The sequence below is a fragment of the Triturus cristatus genome, chromosome 2_1 (genome assembly GCF_964204655.1).
Source record: "Triturus cristatus chromosome 2_1, aTriCri1.1, whole genome shotgun sequence".
NCBI classification, from domain to species: domain Eukaryota; kingdom Metazoa; phylum Chordata; class Amphibia; order Caudata; family Salamandridae; genus Triturus; species Triturus cristatus.
In genome coordinates this window covers 219,007,997-219,030,609 of record NC_140581.1, presented here as the reverse complement: position 1 = coordinate 219,030,609, position 22,613 = coordinate 219,007,997, and the positions used below count along the sequence as shown (strand labels likewise).

The following is a 22,613-nucleotide window of genomic DNA, read 5'->3' as shown; positions in this document are numbered from 1 at the left end:
AGATTTACATTTCGGTTATTTGACAACAGCAGTCTAGTGTTTACAAGCATCTAACAAGTAATGTAAAAAACACAAGTTTGAAAACATTTCATATATTTTTTAATATAAAAAAGACTTTCAAACTTTCTGCTTTAGCTTTAAAGTATTCACAAAGCAAACTAAATCTCTGCCGCCATAAGCTGTGTGTGAGTTCAGCCCCAGCTGTTTCGCTTCATTACCTATAAAATTCTGTTTGCAGACTATGAACCTAAAAGGCGGACAGAAGGAAGCCGTCTAAATTTGAAAGAGGAATCCTTGCAAAAGCACAATGAATGTGCTCTACCTGAAAAAGAATGAGGTAATTCATCAAAACAAAATGCTAGAGGAATGATATAGATAATAGAAGAACAGAAGGAAGATACTATAATTTATGTATTTTTTTATTTCACAGAATTATAACCCAAAAGGAATAAGAGGATCGAAATGCATTCATGGTCAGTCTTGGGGAGTGTCTTCATTGGATTTAGGTAATACAATAGACATACAAAAAAGGCTTAAGAACTGATAAAGTCTGCTGTAACACAACTGGCCTAGAACCCCCAAGGGACACTAATAGCAAGAGGGTTTGCATAAATAATCATAGCAACTATAACCTCTGCATTTTGCTCATTATCAGACTGGTCATATGAGTACGTGTCACTATGGTATAAGTAATGCCAGAGTTGTGTACAGTGTTGTATAGTGTAAAAATGTGTCTTTTTGATTATCTGGATGTGGTTTAATGGATTTGTTTAAGTGTAAAAAATTGCATTGAAGATCACGAAATAAGCTGTGAATAAACACACAGGTCAAGAAAATGAATTTACTTGACCGAGAATATATAGAGTGTTTTGAATAATCACAACTAGGGTTTTCTATATGATTTACTTCATTAATAGAATTGTCATCAAGACGGGGCAGGAATTTTGCTCAAATCATACTTAAAATCTATCAATTTTAATCAATACATACCTAACGCATGAAGTGGTAGCACACCCATTTGCAATGAGCCGATTTTCCATTGAATGGCCACAAAATTCCCCACTGACATGCAGTTTTACTGATCAAACTATATAGTGTACTAACAATGTTTAGAAATTGAGTTTTTGCAAATATTTGTCATGTGCAAATCACCAAGTAAAGTGCTCTGGTTTGTTTTGCTTCTATTTAAATCTTTTTTTGCATCACACTTCTGAATTAGAAAATAAAATGTGATTTCGTAACGCCTGATTTATTTTGAAATATGTGCACTATTCATTTACAAGCTGTTTAAATCTTGCGTGTTAGAATAAAATTAACATCTTACAGCCTTTTGTTTACAATGATCGTCAGAAAGATCACTTAACAAAAACCTCCAACCGTAATAATAGAAAGAAAGGTAAACACCATTTTCCAGGATAAGACAAGCAGCAATTAGTAAAAAGACAAAGTGACATTTGACATCTGTCCTTGAACAGACAGCAAATGTGTCAAGATAAAAACAAGATTTAAAGGAGTTTTAATTGCTCATTCACTTTTTGAATAAACAGAACACCTGTTCCATTCCAGTTTAAGTTCACTCACCAGAACAGAGGAGTAGGTCCTATAAATAGCTAGACCTGATCAAATCTGACTCGCCATAGCAACTGGGCTAGTAGATTTTTTAAGGCCTGAATGTCATGAGAGGTTCAACATCTCAGTAATTGCAATTTGCGGTATTATTATAAAGGAAAGGTTTTCACAGAAGAATAAAAGGTCTTGACAGAGACAATGTGGAAGGGAAGATATCAACTGCACACACATGGCAGTTCACATGGACTAATCAAGCTAATAAAAAAAACTTTTACCGACTCTAAGCTACCAACGAATGCCCAAGTGGATAAGTTAGCAAGATCAAGCTTCATTACTATGAAAACTATGTGATGCATCTTCCCCCACATAGGATTTCCATACAAGTTACTATCTCTCTTGTACTATCTAAACTTGATTAGGCCAATGGCCCCTACCACAGATCACCACTATAACTATGAAAAGACTACAATGAATCCAAAACTCTGCAGCCAGGCTACTCCTACATATAAAGGCACAAGCCCATATCTTCCCTGCCTTAAGAGTCCTACATTGGTTACCAGTTGCCTGAGGACCCGCTTTCAAGCTGCTTTGTATTGCCCACAAAGTAAAACATGGAACAGGATCACTTTTCATCAGGAATAAAATCATAAAACACATACACTAAAGAAACCTTTGCTCGGGATATGTGCCCCGCCTCAAAATACCAGCATACACGAAAGAAAACCCAGGTGGGACATCTTTCTCTGTTAAAGCAGGCAAACTTGGCATTCATTATATCTAAATATAAGATCCAGAGATAACCACGTTATCTTCAGATTACTCAAGAGCTGGCTTCTCCCTACATGACCAGCACATTCAAAATAATACAAATGTACAGAAATACTATGCACAGGGCAGACATATATGTATAATTTTATAATTTCCATATATAGCAATAACATACAAGATGATGAGTGTATGCTTACGGGATTACTTTCCTATAATAAATATCTGTCACAATGTGTAAATATGATTATATCCGGTCACAAAAGGGAGCGACTAATAGGGCTTATTAACGGGGTCCAGCACACGTGCCCAAGCAATACCAACAAGAAGAGTATGCAATTCCCCAAGTAAACGAAGGACAAAATATAGAGGCAATAGGAGGGAAATCCTCCTTTTCGGAACTAGAGTCCTCACACACCCAGCAAGCTAGATGTCACGCTTCATCATATGGACTTGCTCCTCGTCGGGTCGGCGCTGCAATACCCGACGGGCACCCATAAAGGGGCTCTTTGGCGGAGATCTTTTGTTCCTTGCCGTATGGTGCTGTGGGTGTGAGGGCCCTAGAGGGGAGTGTAGATGTGAAGAAGTGAGTAGTATTAAAAAAGGTTGGATAATCCAAATGTACTTTTTAATGGTGTGGTTATCCACCTTGTTAAAAAGGAAATGGAGTAGCTGCTCTCTGGCTTAATGGTCCAGTGGAGCGACGCTCAACTCGTGTGGTGTGGTCAACATGTTTCACGCTTTACGGCCAATACTGATCCATAGAATTTCATCAGGACGTAAGAGCAAAACTATCTACACACTGGTGGTGGGTGGAGTGGATCCTACCTACCACTCTTCATAGGTGCGGGCACGGTGTCCCGTCGATCCTAGTAGTAACCTAACTAAGGGGAGAACCTCTCTCCAACGGTCTTGTCGGCTCCAGACACCAAAGTTGTGGTGTCCTGTCCAAATGTGGACGTCCTCAGGAGACCTACCCCGTTGCGAGCCGATCAGCCGGATAGATATATATATATATATATATATATATATATATATGCTTCATTTACAGCAGAAATACAAAGCCTGAGTTTGTAAATATATATTCACGTATGTACATATGGGACTTTATCCATTAGAGTTTTATATCTCCAGATTTTCCATATGTATATCATGTTAAAATCTCTATGTATGTATTCCTCGTGTATGGTCCTGTAGCTACATATTTTTATTTTGTTCCCACTGCAGAAAAGAATTAAACAGATCTCCCCAAACCTCATCAAATCACCACTATATGACTCATCCTATTCATCTTCCAAAATATCCTTTATCTGCACTCTCTGACACATTCCAAACCTGTTTTACTACAATGAACTCCCAAACAACTCTTTTGAACGTCTTCCCTCCTCTATCCATCGTTTATCCTATTCATTCAACTACCAGGCTCGCTAACTTATCCTAAAACTCTTTTACCACTATGAACTCTCAAAAAATCCTTTCTGATCCCTTCCCTCTTCTATCCATCCTCTATCCTATAAATCCAACTAACAGAATCACATGTCTACCACTCCCACTATTCCCAATAATAATTTATATTTCCTCCTACTTGTTCACCTTTGGATTCTGGAATAGTATACTACTTGCTGAAAAGGGCTTCAACGTCTCATCAGGGGTAGTAGGTGCTAAATAAATACCATTACAATTAGTAGCTCAGCAGTGTGGTCACTGTTTCTAAAAGTGATATTACGTCTACCTCTCGGAAGTGTGATCTTTGCTTGCCCCAACGGTGCTCTGTCAGTACTTTAGCAGTATTCTCACTCTCAGCCTTTGTCTTAATATCTGTCTCTAAGAAACAATATCACTATCTGTTACCACATGCAGTGCTCTGTCACGTTATATGGGCACTCATATTTTCGGAAGTTGCTACTAAGTGCCATGTCATTTGAGTTCAACCAATACTGGCTTTTCAGCCGAAGGCATGCTGGTCTTTGGGACTCTATGTGGTATTTGTCTCAATGTAAACACTGACATATATTTCCCGGCATGCAATGTGCTGCGAGATCAAAAGACTGGATTAGCAGACGGTGCCACAGATGACATGGGGCTATCCGGCAACTATAATGTATCCCGGAGATCTTTTTTGCCAGTGACAGCCTCTTTATCACGTCAGTCTCTTTCAGTGACACTGACTCAACAATGCTAGTCTCTGAGTCCCATCTTTAGCCTACATTCCTTGAGAACGTGCGTCTCTAAAAAGCCTGTTTCATCAGCAGGTAGGTCTTCGCACTGCCCGCCTGACTAGACAGTCCATACAATTGCCTTGGCAGGGTAACATATACTTTCATAGCTGCGCCTGTCAGCATGCAGTGTTAACACCTGTCTCTCTGCAGTGCCCCCTCCGTGCCCTCCGCCCGCACAGCACACTCACGCTCACGCTCTGCGCTGCTCGCCGCTGGTGCAGTCAGTGATCTTGCTATTGCGCTCCCTCCTACAGCTCTTCCTCGCTGTAGCTTACAGTCAGCTGACAGTGCCCTGGCAACGCTCGATTTACGGCAACGATCCAAGTGCCGCAAAGCTAAAGAAGCTCCTGAGAGGCAGGCATCAAGATGGAAGAAGGACCACGATTGTAGAGCGGTATATACACAATTTAATAAAGAAAAGACTGGTATCATGAAACGGTTACAGTATCGACATTTTTATTGGATTAATTTCCGTTAAACTAAAAGTACTTGATGGCTCTGAAAAAAAGAAAGAACTCATAAATCCAATGAGGTTGACAAAAAGGCAGCACTTATTATATTCGTAAACACCTTAGTATGTGTTACGGTATGCCGTTGAAGTGAATTCTACAGTAATAACGAAGATGCGCGTCTCTGATATGTTGACTTTTCTTTACACACTGGCGGTCTTTCGTTTATCTCTTTCGTTAACAATCTTCTGCATTGCCAGGATCAAACATGGAGGCCTGGTGAAAGCATGTCCGGGTAACATGTTGACGTAGTTTACAGAGCGGCGACTGCTCAGTACCCACGATTGGCTCATCGCTATGTCTGCCGGGTGCCGTTGCCCCGCCCTTTCCTCGCTTCGCACACCTCTCACTGACCCGGCGTGACTAGGCAGTCAGTGAAGTCGCTGAAGCTGCCGCCGGGAAATAGAGCCTGTGTGGCCGGTTGCAACAGAAAATAGGACGTCGAGTACGCCCTGCCCGCCATGGTGGGGGTGAAGGCGATCGGCACCGATGCTGAGTTCCAGCCGGAGCTGAGCGCAGCCGGGGCACGGCTCAGTGTGGTTAAGTTCACCATGCGAGGGTAAGGAACGTCAGAGAGCTAGCCATCCGCTATATCCTCTCCTTGTAGACGGCCTTTCTTACTCCTCTCATTTAGCTAGCCCATACACTGCATGCATTCTTAGTGTACAACCCACCACTTGGTCCTCCTGCCCGTAGCTTTCCACACTTATAAGACTCATAGTAGGTGCCGAGGGGTTCGTTTCCTTAAAAAAAACAAGTATCATACCTCAAATTTGGAATTTAGGGTGAGATAAGATCTATTAGAGCGTATGGAATGCAACGATCATTTGTCTGTGGCAATCCATTGCGACATCTCAATTTATCCTGTGTACCCTACTTCATATCCAAAAATGGGGCTTCTTTTATTCTTTATTTTATAGTGTGTAATTACACCACTGGCTTGCTCTTGTTTGAACCAAGCAATCACAGATCCTCTCCGCCAAGAATGTTATAAAGAGTAAGTCTTTAATTAAGTTGAGCTGCTTGAAGAACAGGAAGGGAAAGGCTCATTCAAGTAGGTGGTCCAATTTCGTACGGTGTTAAAAGCCACTCCAAATGCTACGAGCAGCACTTTAGTGACAGAAAGGAAACCGTGTGCTGTTAGAGGGCCACGGAGCTGTAGCTCACCATCATCTTAATGAAAATCCTTTTCTACAGTTAACCTGCTTACCTGTTAACCAGTGAGGGGTTCTCGAATCACTCGAAAAATGTCCTTTAAATGTCTTTGAAGCACAATACTCCCATTTTCCTTTCCTTGAATTTTTCCACCTTTGATATTGCCTGTGTGCTGTTTTTTGTTTTAAGATGTTGTATAGAATTGTATGTGTCCATATAGAATTCTATGTATGTCATATTATTTTAATATGGAATGTTAGGTGGGGTCATGTTGAGGGAATGTAGAATGTTGAGAGTCTGAGGGAGCGGAGCTGATGGCTGAAGGATAGGCTATTTCGCTCTGCGCTTTCCTCACCAGTGGGCCTTATATATGACACTAATAAATAAACTGATATTTATTTAATACTAGCTTGCTCCTTCGCCTAATTTCAATGGAGGCGAATGTTGGTCTTGGTGTCAACCCATTGTGAGGGCAGACATGGCTGTGTTTGTAGCTGATACGAATTTTCAGCACATCCACATTTTAATCGGATTCAACTTTAGGATTACTTCGTCATTTCAGTTATGTATACATAGAGCCTTAAGGTGTTTATCGCTTTATAAAGCACCCGGATTACAATTTCCTACACCCCCTATGGCAACACCTTCTACGTTGGGATCACCACCCAGAACGCAACAGCAAGACTCATCCTCGACCTCCTGAGGTGAGCACATATCACACCCAACCTCAGATCTCTCCACTGATTCCCCATACACAAGAGATATCGGACCAAAATGCTGATACGTGCTTACAAAACACTTCCCAACGTTGGACAAGCCTACCTCAAGCCTGGACTAAACCTCCACCAGAAATCTGTGATCCGCCACCCTCACCCTCACTCCTCGGTATCGCTGTAGCAGGATAGGGGGCGCTCCGTCTCCTACCTGGCTGCTAAGACCTGGAATGGCCTTCCCCTCAGGACCTCCCCCTACACTGCAAGAATACAGAATCGGCCTGAAGACCTGGCTGTTCAACTAACGGCACCCAACAGCAGAATAGCTCCAGCCCCCTCCCCCGCGCTTGGATCCCCTCACGAGTGATAAGCAGCGCTTAATAAATCCCAGGCCTTGAAAACTCATAAAAATTTTACTACACCTACAGGACTAGTGACTTAAATAATCTACTCAACCTAATTGTAATGCTCTTGAGCCATAAACTAGTTTCAAATGATGTGATCGTGGGTTAATATTTTAATTCATTGAGCCACCGTTTTCTTAATTATCACATATGAGAGTACCTTCAAATATGTGAGTTCAGCATGACTGCTGTACAAAGTCTTTTGTTTGTTTTAATAGACTAAACATTTTTCCCATATATAATACAAATCTTGCGACATATAGGATAGACATGACCCCTGATTTGCCTCTTAGTTCATTAACAACGTTGTAATCAGAGTGGGGGCAGGAATGTTTCTCATATCATGTTTTAAAAACTGTCACTTTTAATAAATACATAACTAAAGCATGAAGTGGTAGCACCCTGTCAATTGTAATCAGCAGATTTTACACAATTTACCACTGACATGCGGTTGTATTGATAAAACTATATAGTATACAAACAATAATGTTTGGAAATAGAGCTTCTGCAAATACGTGTCATTTGCACATCACCAAGTAAAGCTTTCTGATTTGTGTTGCTCCTATTTAACTCTTTGCACTGCACTTAATTACAAAACAAATATGCTTTAGTAATTCCTGACGTATTTTGAAATATTTGTAATGTTAATTTACACGCTATTTTGTTGTAGCTTGCCCTTTAAGTTTACTGTCCTTTCCTTGAATGTCAACTACATCAGCAGCAGAATGTGGAAACTGCAGTCTGAGTGTGTCAGTTGCGGTGACTGCTGCTGTTGTGGACTGTCCGGTGGGTGTAAAATAAAGCTTATCTTAAAATGGACCTCTGAAGCCTCGTTTTATTACGGGCGACGAGGATTGAATGGTAAACCCCACAAGTAAAATGATTGATGGCTCAAGAGCAGGCTAACGCCTCGCGCTCGATCACTGAATAACGCTCTTCCGCTCCTTTCAGTGAGCAGGAGGCGAAACCAATGACTTCCTCACTGTCGTCAACCATTTGGGAAAGGACAGCACCCAAACCCCGCACACTGGCATCCGTGGTGAGAATAGTCTTTTTTTAGTACATCAAAATGTCCCAAGGTTGGCATGCATGCAATCTCATTTTTTACTTTGTTAAAGGCATTGACAGAATAATCAGACCATTTGAAGTCTGCACTCTTTTTCAGCAGTAATCTCAAGGGTTGCACTACAATAGCAAAATTGTATACAAACTTTGAGTAATATTCAGATAAACCAAGGAAAGATTTGACTTGTTCTTTGTTTGAAGGAGCTGGTGCTTGTAATATCGCTTCTGCAAGATCAATTTTAGGGCTAATGCCCTCACTTGAGATGGAGTGCCCCAGATAGGATATGGAGCTAACCCTGAATTTGCACTTCTCACTCTTCAGGGTGAGTCCACGTTCCTCTAACCTGGACAGCACACGAAACAGTACTTCATCATATTTGACCCTATCTTGCTCATAGACAAGTATATCATGTTGGAAAAATAGAACGGAGTCAATTCCAGTTAAAACATTTTTCATCACTCTCTGAAAGCATGTGGCAGCTCACGCCAACCCAAATGGCATCCTAATAAATCTATAAGCGCCCAAAGGAGTTACAAAGGATGTTAATGGTCTTGAATCTACATGAAGTAGAATCTGGTTGTATGCTGACGAGTCCATCACACTGAACATGCAAGCACCTCCCAACTTTGAAAGCATGTGGCAGCTCACGCCAACCCAAATGGCATCCTAATAAATCTATAAGCGCCCAAAGGAGTTACGAAGGATGTTAATGGTCTTGAATCTACATGAAGTAGAATCTGGTTGTATGCTGACGAGTCCATCACACTGAACATGCAAGCACCTCCCAACTTTGTCAGAGCTTCATTAATATTAGGCAAGGGCTGCCTGTCGACCCAGATACAGTTATTTAAGCTTCTCAAGTCCACACACATTCTGATTTTACTGCCCGTATCCTTAGGGGCTAAAATAATGGGAGCCAACCATTCCGAAGACTCTATTTCTTCTATAACCCCCAACTCGAGCAGTTTGTTGATTTACTCTTGGAGGGGTTTCATCATGAGATTGGGCCTTACTCTGTGTACAACTGGTTTTGCTTTGTCCTTCAGAATTATCTTGTGGCTGAAATCACTAAAAAGCCCAAGTTTCCCACTGAAAACCCCAGGATATTTTCCGACAATGTCTTGATCATCATCTCTCTGTTGGGTAACTAGCATAACTTGACCAGGCGCATTCGGGTTCAGGATAATACCAAGGTCATTCTGGTGATGCCAACCTAAAAGGTTATCCCCTCGCTTTGCAACATACATTTTACCAACTGTTTCTCTTCCTTTGAACACGATGGGTTGTATGGAATATCCTATTAAGTCAATACTTTGTCCCCCCTACCCTACAGGCTTGTCAGATGGCAAGAGTTTTATATCGTTGGACTTAAAGGTGGAATACCAAAATTTGTCGCTCAGCAGGGTATGCAGTGAATCTGAATCGGTTAAAACTGGAACACTCTTGTCACCAATGTATACATCACATTTCGGTATGGCCACATTACCTGTATCTACAAGTCTTACATCATGCACAGGCTCAGTGTTGCTTTCAGTAATGCAGTGAATCGCTTGCTGAGGGAACTCTTCATCATCCTCAACAAAGTTCACTTTAGTGTTTGTACACATTCAGGCATAATGTCCTCTTTTCCCACAACTCCTGCAATTTGTGCTTTTGGAAAAACAGTTGTGATAATTCGGTCCATGGTTCTGGCTTCAACGCTTAGTACATTTTAATTTGCCATTCTTGCTCGAGTTATAGTTAAATTTATGCCTGACCAACTTTGTGGGACTCTTCTCCTGTTTAGCATTTGTTTTACTCAAAGTTGCAACTGGGGCGTTAAGTGACACATTTTCTCAATGATCTTTTCTAATGTTGGCAATAGGTTCAGCAGGAACGGTGTTGCTTCGCATTTCTTTAACCTTATGAGATGTGTGTTCAATGCTCCCTACAATAGTTATGGCCTCTTTAAGATTCGGGTTGTTTGATAACAACTTTTTTTGAATCCTCAAGTCATTGGTGCATCGCACCAGTTGGCTATGGATGAGAGAATCGGTCAACTGCTCAAACTCACAGGTTTGTGCCAATGACTTTAAAGCTGCTACATAGTTACCAACTCTTTGCCCTTTGGCCTGCACGCTCATAACAAATTTGTGCCTTTCTATGACCACATTCAATCGTGGTCCAAAAGGCGGTTGCAGTAGTTGTAAACTCATTTCATCAACATCACTCGGTTCTCCTGCCCCTCTTCCTATTGGTATGGGATACAAACTGTCATAAATATTCCTGCCTTCAATGCCAAGGTTATGAAGTAAAACTGCTCGCTTGCTGGCAGCAGAGAACTTTTCACCACCGATGGCTATGAGGTAGGAATCAAGAAGTGGTTTCCATTTCTTCCAAGGAAGCACAGGCTCACCTCGCTCACATAAGAACTGAGGAGGTTGGCTCATACCACCGAACGTCAGCATGCTGCAAGAAAAGTAAATTAACAAACTAACCTAATACAATAATTTAAAACCGTCCAACATAATGAGGCAAAATAACAAGCTAACTAAACTCCCAAGAGTTGGAATATTAGTGGTTGTTAGTTAAATAGTTCCATGTCTGCTTTACTCCTCTCAGGTATTCAAATAAAAGAAATGGGCACTTGCTGAGGAGTTGTCTTCGTGAGTTGTGCCATTGCCAAGTTTCTGGAATTTACTCTTCTTTTCTTCACAAACCGCACACACGGCAATATTTAGCCTGCTTTTTTTAAAAACGGCGTCACGTGTTCACGCCAGACAAATGTCCGTGTCGCGTAAGTGCAGCCCATCACTCATCACAGGACTGCCCTCAATGCTCCTCATGCTAATGGCTTAGTTGAGAGCATGAATAGACTGGTCAGAAATTATGGGCACACAGGAACACTCCTAACAGCGTGACTGGTTGTTCTCCATTTAAGAAGCTCAAGGGTAGGGCAGCTGGCTCTATATTAAACCCCCTATGGTTAAGTGTGAAAGATAGGGGAAGTGTGGTGAGCAATTGGAGGGTGAAAAAGTATCAAGCAGATTACAAACGCAGGTTTGATGAGAAGATGGGAGCACAGAAATCTGTCTGGAAAATGGGTGACCTTGTTTTTGTAAGAAAGGCAGTCTGGTGTCCCAAAGGTGAAACCAAATATTTTGGTCCAAGGCGCATCATCAAAGTGATGAGGAATGTCGTCGTGCTCAGTGATGGTGATGTTTGGAGCATGTCCCGTCTGACAAAATGTGCAAGGGAGGATGGTAGTGTGGGGCTGCAGCCCCAGGCCTGTCAATTCCAGCCCCTGGCCTGTCCCTCCCAGTGTAATGATGGTAAAGTTCAAACTCATCTGCTTGCTCACAGCCCTAGAGCAAGGAGGTCACCATCGTATGTACAAGATTATTATCTAAAGTAATGGTGTCAATTCTTTTCCTAGGTCTCCCTTATGTCTTACCTTTATCTTAGCCTTGCATTTCCTCCTTGGTACATCGTTGTCATACTGTATAATCTACCCATTCTGTGCCTCCCCTCTTTTCCCCTTTTTTCCATTATTATTGTAAAGGGAAGATGTGTTGTAACTTGCCCTTTAAGTTTACTGTTCTTTCCTAGAATGTCAACTACATCAGCAGCAGAACGTGGAAACCGCAGTCGGAGTGTGTCAGTTGCGGTGTCTGCTGCTGGTGTGGACTGTCCGGTGGGTGTAAAATAAAGCTCAACTTAAAACGGACCTCTGACGCCTCATTTTATTATATTTATTTAAATGTTATGTGTTGGAGAACAAAAAACCGACATCTTCAGACAGCTCACTTGACAAAAACCTCTAACCCTAGTAAAAGAAAACAAATAATCTCTATTTTCCAAGCTGCAATTAGTAAAAAGACAAACTGACATTTGACCTCTTTCCTTGAACAAGCTGCAAAATGTGTCAAGATCAAAACAAAATTTAAGGGCATCTTTATTGCTCATTCACTTTCTGAATGAACAGAACACCTGTTCCTTTTCAACTTGAGTTCACTCAGATGGAACTAGTAGGTGCTAAAAATAGCTTTACTTGATAACATTTCACTCGCAATTTAAAGTGTCAGAACTTAGTTTTGGTAAAAGAAAAAAAGAGGGGGGGAAAAAGGTCAGATATAGGAATATACGATAGATTTAAAGTTGGTAACATTTTGTTTGTACATTTCTTTAGCTCTCGTGTTAATGAGAAGATCTCTTCAGTGAGGAAACTGCACACCTGTTAATCCTGATTGTAGCCAACAACTGCAGGCTTTAGTATCAAAGTCCTGTTGCTTTCTTTTTATCTTTTCTCAATTCTTTGTGACGCCCTCCAGAATGTGGCAGGACACCTTCCATACATTAAAGGAAAAATTAGTCATTGAGGTTCTACTGGCTAAAGTGAGTTCTGATTTTTGATGCCATGCATGTGCTCGTCTGTTCTTTGCTTCAGAGGTCTCTTTAGTGCACTTGATATAGGCATTATACAGGATCATTATGGAATGTTTATCACTGAAGTAGTATCGTAGCTCATTAGTGTACAATATTGAAAGGGTGATGCTTTTTAGATATTTGAATCTCTATGCAGTTTCTGCCTGCCTAGTGGAGATAGAGAATGCAGTTGCAGGGAGGTGTGAAAGCCAATTGTTTTTTCGTCCCTGAAGACTACTGTAGTGTTCTGCTATGACTCACTGTTGAATGTGCGTAATGTGTATATTTTTTTTGGCCTTGTTTACAGAATGACTTAGATACTGAATCTTTTAAAGTTAAATGTACCCCGGAATGAATGGACCTATTTATGATTGACGTTTTCTTCTAAAATCAGCTCGTGCTTAACGCATGTGTTACAAGTCTTTGAGTCTGGGGTTCCTGTTATTCAATCTTCCTGTCTCTGGTGGGGTTGATTTTTTTAAGCCGCCAGGATCTGCCTTTCTTCATAAAATTGTTTTCTAAATCGTAGCATTGATTTTTCGACTTGAATATTGAAGACACTGTAACCTGATCAGTTATGCTTCAGTCCCAAACTCTGTTAAGGATTTTGTTAATTTAAGAAGAGTGATAAGAGTGATGTCCACTTATAGCACGGAAGACTGACTAAATGCAGTTGGTGTTCTTTAAAGCTGACATTGAAAGTAACTATCTTTAACATAGAAATCAACATCATTAAAGTTGATTCTGGTGTCATTACAGTTGTATGTCATTTTACCTATTTTTTGTTAATGTTCAGATAAGTGATGTTTTTCTTCTCCTTGCCTTATCAGAATTGTCACCGATTTATCCTTCTGCAGACTAGAAGTCTAGAGGGTATTCTTATGTATACATATCCTAGTTCCAGTGTCTTTCAAGTGAACCCATACAAAGGTTTACATATGATTGAGCAAATCTTATTTTAATTGTAGTCACTTGTGTTTGGATGAATGGTTGTTTATCAAAAGAAAAGTAGATTTCAGACAGTTTTGTCTTTGAATATCTCATTTGATTCAATGAAGTGATTATATCTAAAAAATAATTAATTGCGTGGAGTCTGTATTGTGGTGGATGGAGGTGTTTAGACTGATGATGCTTTGGTTGGGCAGAATGTTGCCAGATTGTCAAGGCATTTCTTGTAATTTGCCCAGAATGTTCTTGGGGCCACAGATGTATGAAGAAAGTCGTTTTACAAACGTTCGAAGCTGAAAGTCAGTGTATTGTAAGAAGTGTGAGATAGCTGATCCCACATCAGCAACTGGAGGTAATGTTTATGGATTTTGGATTTTGAAAAGGAAGTAAAATGGAGCCATTTTGCTGTAAGATCACGTAGTCTGCTTCCTCATCTGTGAGAAATATCGGCTCCTTCCAGGAGTTAATTCGTTCTCTAAGCAAAAGTGTAGATGGTTTTGGGGTCTGTATTGAGAGTTGCATTGCATGAGGAGGGTTTTGATTGTTCTTGTACTTATGACCTCTTGTCGTCTTTGTCCTGAGTGACTATACTATGTCCCTTGTTTACTACTTATGATTGTTGTTAATCATGTAATAGAGACCTTTTAGCACATTTGTTTTTAGTATCAACCTTGAGGAGAAACTGTTTTTTTTTTTTACCGCTGTTCAATTTGTAAAGATTTTGAATCAGATTGTCGTGGAAGAGATCAACTGTGTTTCCAGCTAGTGGGTTTGGGTTGAATTTAGATTATTTACTTAGTGTTATCTCCCTTTTGTACCTGGGGTCAGTTTACAAGATGGTGGGAAGGCTCAAAAACTGCAGTTAACTCTTAATTCTAAATTCAGACTGATATTGGTATTAAAGAGATCAATATCTTATGCCAGCGGTCCTTAACCTGTGGTGTCGGTACTCCTGGGTGGGCCGTGAATCCTACTCATGGGGTCCGCGACTGCTTAGAAAATTCAATAATATTAACATGTTAATAAAGTGTATATAAAGGAAGAAGTATAAACATTTTAAGACGTTCAGTAAATTGTGAAGGGATTTGAAAGTGGAGGCTAAAATTAAGTTGGTATCCTTATATTGATTCATTGGACAGTGGACGTGCAACAAACAGAATATATTATGGATGAAGGGTTGCTTTAATTGAATTTAGAAAAGCTCCAAAAATCCATTCAAATCAGCATTGTGATTCATTTTTTACTTTAAACATTTAATTCAATTCTTTTTTTTTTTGTAATCATTTGTGTATTGCTTTGTGGTTCAAAACATCAACATTTCTTAGGCCAGGGTCCAGTCTTCGAGTAATGGCTCATTCCTGGCTGATTCCAATAATTATTCAAGGGGGGGGTGGTCACTGAATTGTATTAATCATTATGTGGGGGTCCACAGAAATAAAAACGTTAAGAACCACTGTATTATATTGTTTTCTGTTGTGACTGCTTTGTTTTTGGCTATGAGGGTTTGGATACACTGCTTTTTGTACTTTGGGTTGTTCGTTAACAATATTGTCTTAATTCTAAAATAAAATAAAGTTGACAGATACACTAGATTTTTTTCATGATCATTTCCAGAGGAGATTGCTATTAAGAATTCTAAATTCGATTTAGAGGTAGATATAACTGTGGCAGTTCAAAGTTTCAAAATTTGTTTTGTTTTCTACGGTATCCGTTTGTTTTGTCAGGATGATAGGAATATTAGTCATGTTTTTTTCTTCTCCAAAAACCTTTATACTCTACCTATATACTCTTCCATGGGTGTAGTCCAGTATGTCTCTTTGAAGCTTTTGTTCTCGTTTTATTAGATTGTCTTCAAAATATGTTTTTACCCTACTCAGAACTAACTACATTTTCAGTCCATTCTCTTCATTTTTTGTTGGCTCTTTCTCCTCTGATCATCTGCTTCTGTTTGGTGTTTTTCATAAATCTTCTGCTGCTAAGGACCCGGTATCAGATATATGTATATCAATGTGTGTGTATATATGTGTGTGTATATGTGCGTGTGTATGTATGTATGTGTGTGTATGTATGTGTGTATATATATATATATATATATATATATATATATATATACACACACAATTTGAGAGAGTTCATAGATACCCTGGGTGTTTTGGGCCAACCCTATAGATTTTGACGGTTGTGTAAGTATTCTTAGCATAGCCTCAGTGATTTCATTGAGTGTTTCATCCCAGTTTGGCAGGATTAGCAGTGTAGGTGAATTCCTAGTGGAATAATTTGTGTTGTTTGTTTGCTTCTTTGCTGGTAAAGGTAGCTGCAGCTTCTGCAGCCACCATCACGATAGGCATGCTTACACTGTTTGTTAATAAGTGGTGGCAGTAGTGTAATCCTACCACCAGCACATGCACAGGACTGCAACCCACCATGTTTCTCTGAACCATTAAGCTCTTTGAATTGTGCTTCAAGAATCAAAGCTCAAATGCATTAACAAACTTATGGCACTCTACAATTCTATATGCTTTGCCTCACTATATACTTCTAGAGTGAGTAAAATGGTGAACTCGCGCAGTATACTTTTTTACCTTGAATTTGATGTGAAATATTAGTACGCTGTATAAATTACAGCACCAGTGTCACTTGTGTCCTTGTAAACTAGCCTTACCTACTTTAACTACATACAGTACCAATATACTGTATTTATAGTTCAGTTTTGTAATGATTAATAATGTATTGCTACTATAGCTACACAGTATCCTAAACATTCTATATTCATTCTAAGGGTTGCTTCACTTGGCGAGTCCTCAGATATTTCTATTTACACTTATATGTAAATGAACATATAGTTGAATCTGCAGGTTGACAACTATTAACACATGCTCAGCTTGTTTTTAGTGTACCCTTTATAGTCTGCCTTCACCATACACAAACATTAAGCTTTATTTTCCCAAATAAAGCATATACTAAAATGTTGTCTGTTATGCTGTTTTTTCCCCCTCCTGTTACTCCTCTCCTGATGGTATCCTGCCATCGAGATCTTTGCAGGATGTGAAGGCAGTCAGTATACTGGAACAGTTTCCAGTATGGGTACAGTCACATGGCTTGTTTCAGTAACAATCTTAGCAGTCTTGTCAATAGGGTATCTTTTATGACCTCTAGATAAAATGTCTGCAACCCAGCATGGAAAGGCAGCCTCCAACAACAAATTATGTCACCATCATGAGTTTTGCCATGGTGAGCGAGGTATATCAGAACAACGGACCCCAGACACAAACTATCAGCAATCTTAACCTCTTCAGTGCCCATGACGAGATAGTCTTGTCATGGGCACAGCGCGACCGTGCTCCATGACGAGCCTATCTCGTCATGAACCCCACCCACTAATAAAACGCCCGGCACAGGAGGGGGAAAGGGCGTGGCACAGAAGGGGTTAAATACTGAATAGTTGTTTATTTGTAACTAAAGACAATAAAATCATGCTTATTAACAACAACGCAGTGGGTGAAGGTGACAAAACGTGCTCTATTTTAGGTGATACACTTATATGACAAATAGAAGTCAAAAGTGCGTATCCAAAACAAGAACCTCACAGCTCATTACAAATTGAAAAACAGTACAAAAAAGGTCTGTAACAGTCGACATTTCCTTCCCTTAAGTGAATATCGTGGTCATCATCAGAACTCAAAAGTTTTTTGAGAGCCTGAAAGTTAGATGATGAAAGCTTCAGGGTGCTCCCGGTAGAAATACTGTAGATGTTAAAAATCTGTTTATAATGAGCCGTGCTGTTGTTTTGGATACACGCTTTGACCGCTATTTATGACATGGGTGTATCAGTTAAAATGGAGCATGTTTTGTCACCATCACCCACTGTGCCATTAATAAGTTAGATTTCCCTTTGTAGCTTATTTTCTCCTTTTAATTTGTGCTGCTCCTACCCTCCTGTTGTCCATGTTCCTTCTAACCTCCCACACTCCCGTTGTCTGTGTTGCTTTTCACCTCCACATCCTACTCTCTCATGTCTGTTGCCCCCACCCTCTTTAAGATAAAAGCCCAATAACACTTCTTTTTCACCCTCCTGCATTGCTTGTTTCCCTGCTTCCTGTTGCCCGTTTCCTTCCACTCTACTGCCTGTTGTCCATGTTGCCCCTCCTGCCCACACATCCACTCAGGGCTGAAAAAAATGTACTCGCCCAGCAATGGCGAATCAGGTCGAGCTATTTTTAGAACCTACTAGTCTATTCTGGGGAGTGAACTTCAGCTGGAAAGGGACAGGTGTTTTGTTCATTCAGAAAGTGAATGAGCTATAAAGATGCCATCAAATCTTGTTTTTATCTGGGCACATTTGCAGCCTGTTCAAGGAAAGAGGTCAAATGTCAGTTTGTTTTTTTACTAATTGCTGCTTGGAAAATATGATTTATTTTTCTTTCTCGTACTACAGTTAGAGGTTTTTGTCAAGTTAGCTGTCTCACAATCGTGAAACAAATGTCTGTAAGATGCCAGTTTTTTTATTTACAACATTTAAATAGCATGCAAGTGAATAGTACACATATTTCAAAATATCAGTAATTAATGACATTTTCTTTTGTAATTAATAGATGTGATGCAAATAAAGATTTAAATAGGAGCAAAACAAATCAGAACACAGACCATGGTGATGTGCAAATGACATATACCTGCAAAAAATAGATTTCCAAACAGTTTGTACTCTGTATAGTTTTATCAGCAAAACGGGGTGTCAGTGGGAAACTTTGTGGCAATTTCTTTTTTTTTTTTTTTTTTTTAATAGGTTTATAAGGGACTAGCGCCTTGTCCAGAGCTTCCCATAGGCCTCTGGATGTCGCCTTCCACGGGGAGTAATGCATTGCCAGGTTATCTGCTCCCCTAAGGTGGATGACCCAGTTGAGCCAGCTCTTGTAGGATGTTTTTGAGGAATCTTTCCAGTTCGTTAGCACCAGTTTGATCACTGCTGTCAGAAGTAGGTCCACAAGTCCTCTCTCTCCCTCTGTGGGCAGGTTAGTTCGAATGAACGCTGTGGTGAGTGAGGCAAAGTTCCTTGTAATCTTGCACTTAAAAACATTGTCTATGAAGTCCATCACCCTATCCCAAAAGATCTTGAGCGCTGGGCATTGGAAGACCAGTTGTTTCAGCTCCCCCTTCCCCATGTTGCAGTTCCAGCAGAGTGGGCTATCCCTGAGGCCTAGTGTGTGCAGACGGTCTGGGGTCCAGAATGTTTTGTGTAACAGCCATAGTTTGGTTTGGGCAAGAACTGGGGTGATTTTATTTCGGGTGGCTGAGGCCCATATCTTTTCCCACTCCTGTTCATTTAGCGTGGGTTTGTGGCCATTTCAATGTAAAATCTGCTGATTGCAAATGACAGTGTGCTACCACTTTATGCTTTAGTTATGTATTTATTAAAAGTGATAGTTTTTAAACGTGATTTGAGGAACATTCCTGTCCCTACCGTGATGAAAATGATGTTAATAAACTAAGGCAAGTCAGGGGTCATGTGTATTATATATGTGGCTAGATTTGTATTATATATGGAGAAAAAGTTTAATCTATTAAATCAGATAAGTTTTTTGTGCAGCAGAATTGCTGAATTCGCATATTTTAAGTTGCTCTCGTATGTGATAATGAAGAAAATGACAGCTCAGTGAATTTAAATATTTGCCCACTATCTCATCATTTGCATCCAGTTTATGGGTCAAGAATGTTTTAATTGGGTTGATTCGAGGCTTGCTCCTATTGTCTAAGTTGCCCACCTCCATACGCCATAAGAAAAAGAAAAAAACAATGTTACGTGGCCAGTGGTGATGTCATATTATTTTTTTCTAACTTTGTCATGCTGCACATTAGCTGCACAACATGGCTAAAAGACATTGACAAAGGCAATAGCTCTAGTGAAACCGAGACATATTGGCTTTGCCAATGCTTGCTCTGTACTGTTTTATTTCTTAATCTCATGTGGGGTTGGGAGTATGTGGTCATGAATTTTTGGATTTACTTGTTCGAGATGTTGGTGACTGAAAGTTTGTTATTTGGGACTTGCATAGTATGCCTTATTACTCCTCCTTAGTCGTATTTCACCATTTTCTAGTCACCACTGTCTTGCAGCAAATAATGATAGCGGTACCCAGGACCAAGTTTTCTGTATCTTCAGAGCGTGAAGAAACCTACCTTTCGATCTTCCCTTCTAAGACCAGCATTGTTAGTGGTTAATCCCCAACTGCCATATGCCCTTTGAAATCCAAATGGGGATCCAATCTCTGAACCTTTCTACTACATCCTACACTATTCTACGCCGGTGACCATTTCCTTCCACTCGGTTGCTGCCAAACCAGTCTTACAGGCTTATAGTACTGTCATGGTGGATGCTGTAAAAGTTTGAATTCTTCCTCCTTGAATAGCTTTGGGTATATCCCTTCCTCCCCTTAGATGTTCCTGCCTATATACAAAGATCGTTGCTTTTGGGAGGAGAACCCCAAATTTTCCAGGGACTACTCATACAAGGAAAAGCAATCCCAGCATCTTTTATCCCCCTGGTCAAGGAAACAGTATCCTTGTATTTCCACCATCCTAGAACTGAGCATACTGTACTTCCTAAGTTATCCACCAAAATGCAGCTTTATTGTTCTGTCATTGTAACAACTGGTGAACTCTCTGGGATGTGTGCTCCTCCTTAGTACCAGTTTAACCCCTTCTGTGCCACGCCCTTTCCCCCTCCTGTGCCGGGCGTTTTATTAGTGGGTGGGGTCCATGACGAGACTATCTCGTCATGGGCACTGAAGAGGTTAACACCTGAATATAGCAATCAACAAAGTAAAGGTGAGTGTAATCCTTTTGCAAAGAATCTGCCATTGTACTGAATTACATGTGGCACTTTTGTTTAGTAACTTTTGATACGTTTTAGAAGCTAAAAACAATTATTTTTGGTAAAAATCTTATAAATTATGCAGCAGATGCTGGATTATATGTAAATATAGTAGGTTTATGATTGACTAGGAAACTTCGGACACAAACTCGCATGATTCAACAGCCTTGCATATTACCACATATCTTAACTGGGCCAGTGCATTCTGCCTTTGAAACATGACGACTTCACTGTCCCCAATACTGGAAATTATATGCAAGCAGTCTTTGCAGCAAGTGCCAAGTACTGCTCCTTTTTATTATTTTGCCTGTTTCAACTACTGTGTCCAATGTGCAGGTTTGAATCCCATTGTGTTGTAGATTGTGGGAAATGCACCTTTCTGCACATCCATCGATGGTCTCTATGAGATAGTTTCAATGCCCAACCAATTTGCTCCTGTGTTTCAGGGCATGCTGAACACCTCATTAATCATGTTTGTTTTGCTGTATAAAACTTTAAAGTGACACATTAATTTACTTCCCTTCGCAGATGTCCTCCATGTTTAAGGATAGCGCCTGCGTTCAATGCTCTCAGTAATAAATACCCCCAAGCTGTCTTTTTGGAAGTGGATGTCCACCAATGCCAGGTAAGAAATTTTTAAATATTCTATTTTTGCAGCTTACTGGTTTGCATGCAGTTTTTTTTGTTTATCTAAACATTAGCACTATGTTAACCTTTGAAGGGCTTTCTTTCTTGTTAAATAGTGGAAACATTTGATGTGTGTTTCAGTTTCTTTGCCTCGTGTAGTATTTTTTCATTGTTTATATCGATATACAAGAATTATATTAATATATATGGTTCAACTTCATTACTGTATCTCCTCTTAACACCATAGTGTGTGGTAGTACAGTATTTCTGTAAGTTATTTGTGAAGTTATGCATAGAGGTCTGCCATACCTGGCTCAAAGTTTTAGGAAGACAGAATTGTTAGATAATGGAAAGGTTTAAGCCCCCCCCCAAGCATCTGATCAGCAGCTACTTCTTATTTAGACTTAGGTTTTTTTCTTTCAATTTTAACAAAAGTGTTACCTTTCAAAACTTGTGAAACTTGGTAGAGATTGAACTGTTTTTATCATTCTGAGCAGTCAAGGTGCTTTGCTTAGCTTACGCTGTTTGTATTGTTGAAGAGAAACTGAAGATAATTGTAAATTATTCTCCAGTGGTATATTCCCTCCTCCTATTTCCCCCTCCCTTCACCCTCTGAGCATGTTCTATGCTCAGCAACCGTTTAGAATGTTGACTTGAAGGTAATTTAGAATGGTGGTGTGAGGGAGTCACGAGATGGCAGTTGTAAAGGACTTAGCAGAGAGTGGAGGCACTTCACTTCTGACAAACATACTTTGGAACCTACCTCCGTCCTTAAAACTTACTACATATTTGGCTACGAGTGCGCGATCTTTGGTGGGTACAGCTGTGTGCCTCTACCCCAGACGTATTGCTCTCTGCCAATGCTGCCATGCTATGTGGCTGGTCTTCTGTGAAGCACTCTTCCTGTACTATGACAGTAGTGAAGACTTTGTAAAAGGTAACGATTTATCCTGAGATCCTGCAATTGAACTTGAGGAATTCCTTCTAACTATGTCATTTTTTCACACGCTGTAGAAATTGCACCATCCTATAACAAGGGTTGGAAGCATGTGCAATGTGACCGAGGGAGAAGCATGGAGTCCTCTGCTTGATGCGGCTTGGTGTGACCTGCCGGGATTGTGTTAATGCTGAAGGGGCTGCATACGGATTCTTGTGACCGAGGGCACTGGGATGTCCTGCTTAATTATGAGGACAGTTGGGTCGCTGCTACAGCTGGAAGGTTTGTGCAGCTCTGGACTGTGACGACGAGTACTTGGCTCTGCGTCGAGCTCTGCTGCAGGTCATGCTGAAGGGCTCTGATGTGGAGTGGGAATAGCGCTCCGCGCAGGTAGGGTTCCTCTGACTCGTGGGGGCTTTTTCAACTCAG

At 40.4% G+C, this 22,613-nt stretch overlaps 2 protein-coding genes and 1 long non-coding RNA gene across 6 annotated transcripts in view; 2 read left to right on the top strand and 1 right to left on the bottom strand.

Moving 5' to 3' along the window:
- LOC146863991 (uncharacterized) overlaps window positions 1-506 on the top strand; it is a 211,375-nt gene extending 210,869 nt beyond the window's left edge. Inside the window, exons 2-3 of the long non-coding RNA XR_014969867.1 lie at window positions 239-337; window positions 431-506. This is a non-coding gene — a long non-coding RNA (uncharacterized LOC146863991). The remainder of the gene's footprint in view (window positions 1-238; window positions 338-430) is intronic.
- WDR7 (WD repeat domain 7) overlaps window positions 1-4,854 on the bottom strand; it is a 1,596,127-nt gene extending 1,591,273 nt beyond the window's left edge. For all 4 annotated transcript variants that reach the window (XM_085630124.1, XM_085630134.1, XM_085630121.1 and 1 more), the window contains exon 1: window positions 4,742-4,854. The gene's annotated coding sequence lies outside the window, so the exon portion shown is untranslated. The remainder of the gene's footprint in view (window positions 1-4,741) is intronic.
- Window positions 4,855-5,280: 426 nt separating this feature from the next.
- The window catches only part of TXNL1 (thioredoxin like 1), a 174,135-nt gene continuing 156,802 nt past the window's right edge, over window positions 5,281-22,613 (top strand). Inside the window, exons 1-2 of the mRNA XM_085630116.1 lie at window positions 5,281-5,621; window positions 21,149-21,245. Coding sequence (XP_085486242.1) covers window positions 5,524-5,621; window positions 21,149-21,245 — 195 coding nt within the window. The 5' untranslated portion in view covers window positions 5,281-5,523. The remainder of the gene's footprint in view (window positions 5,622-21,148; window positions 21,246-22,613) is intronic.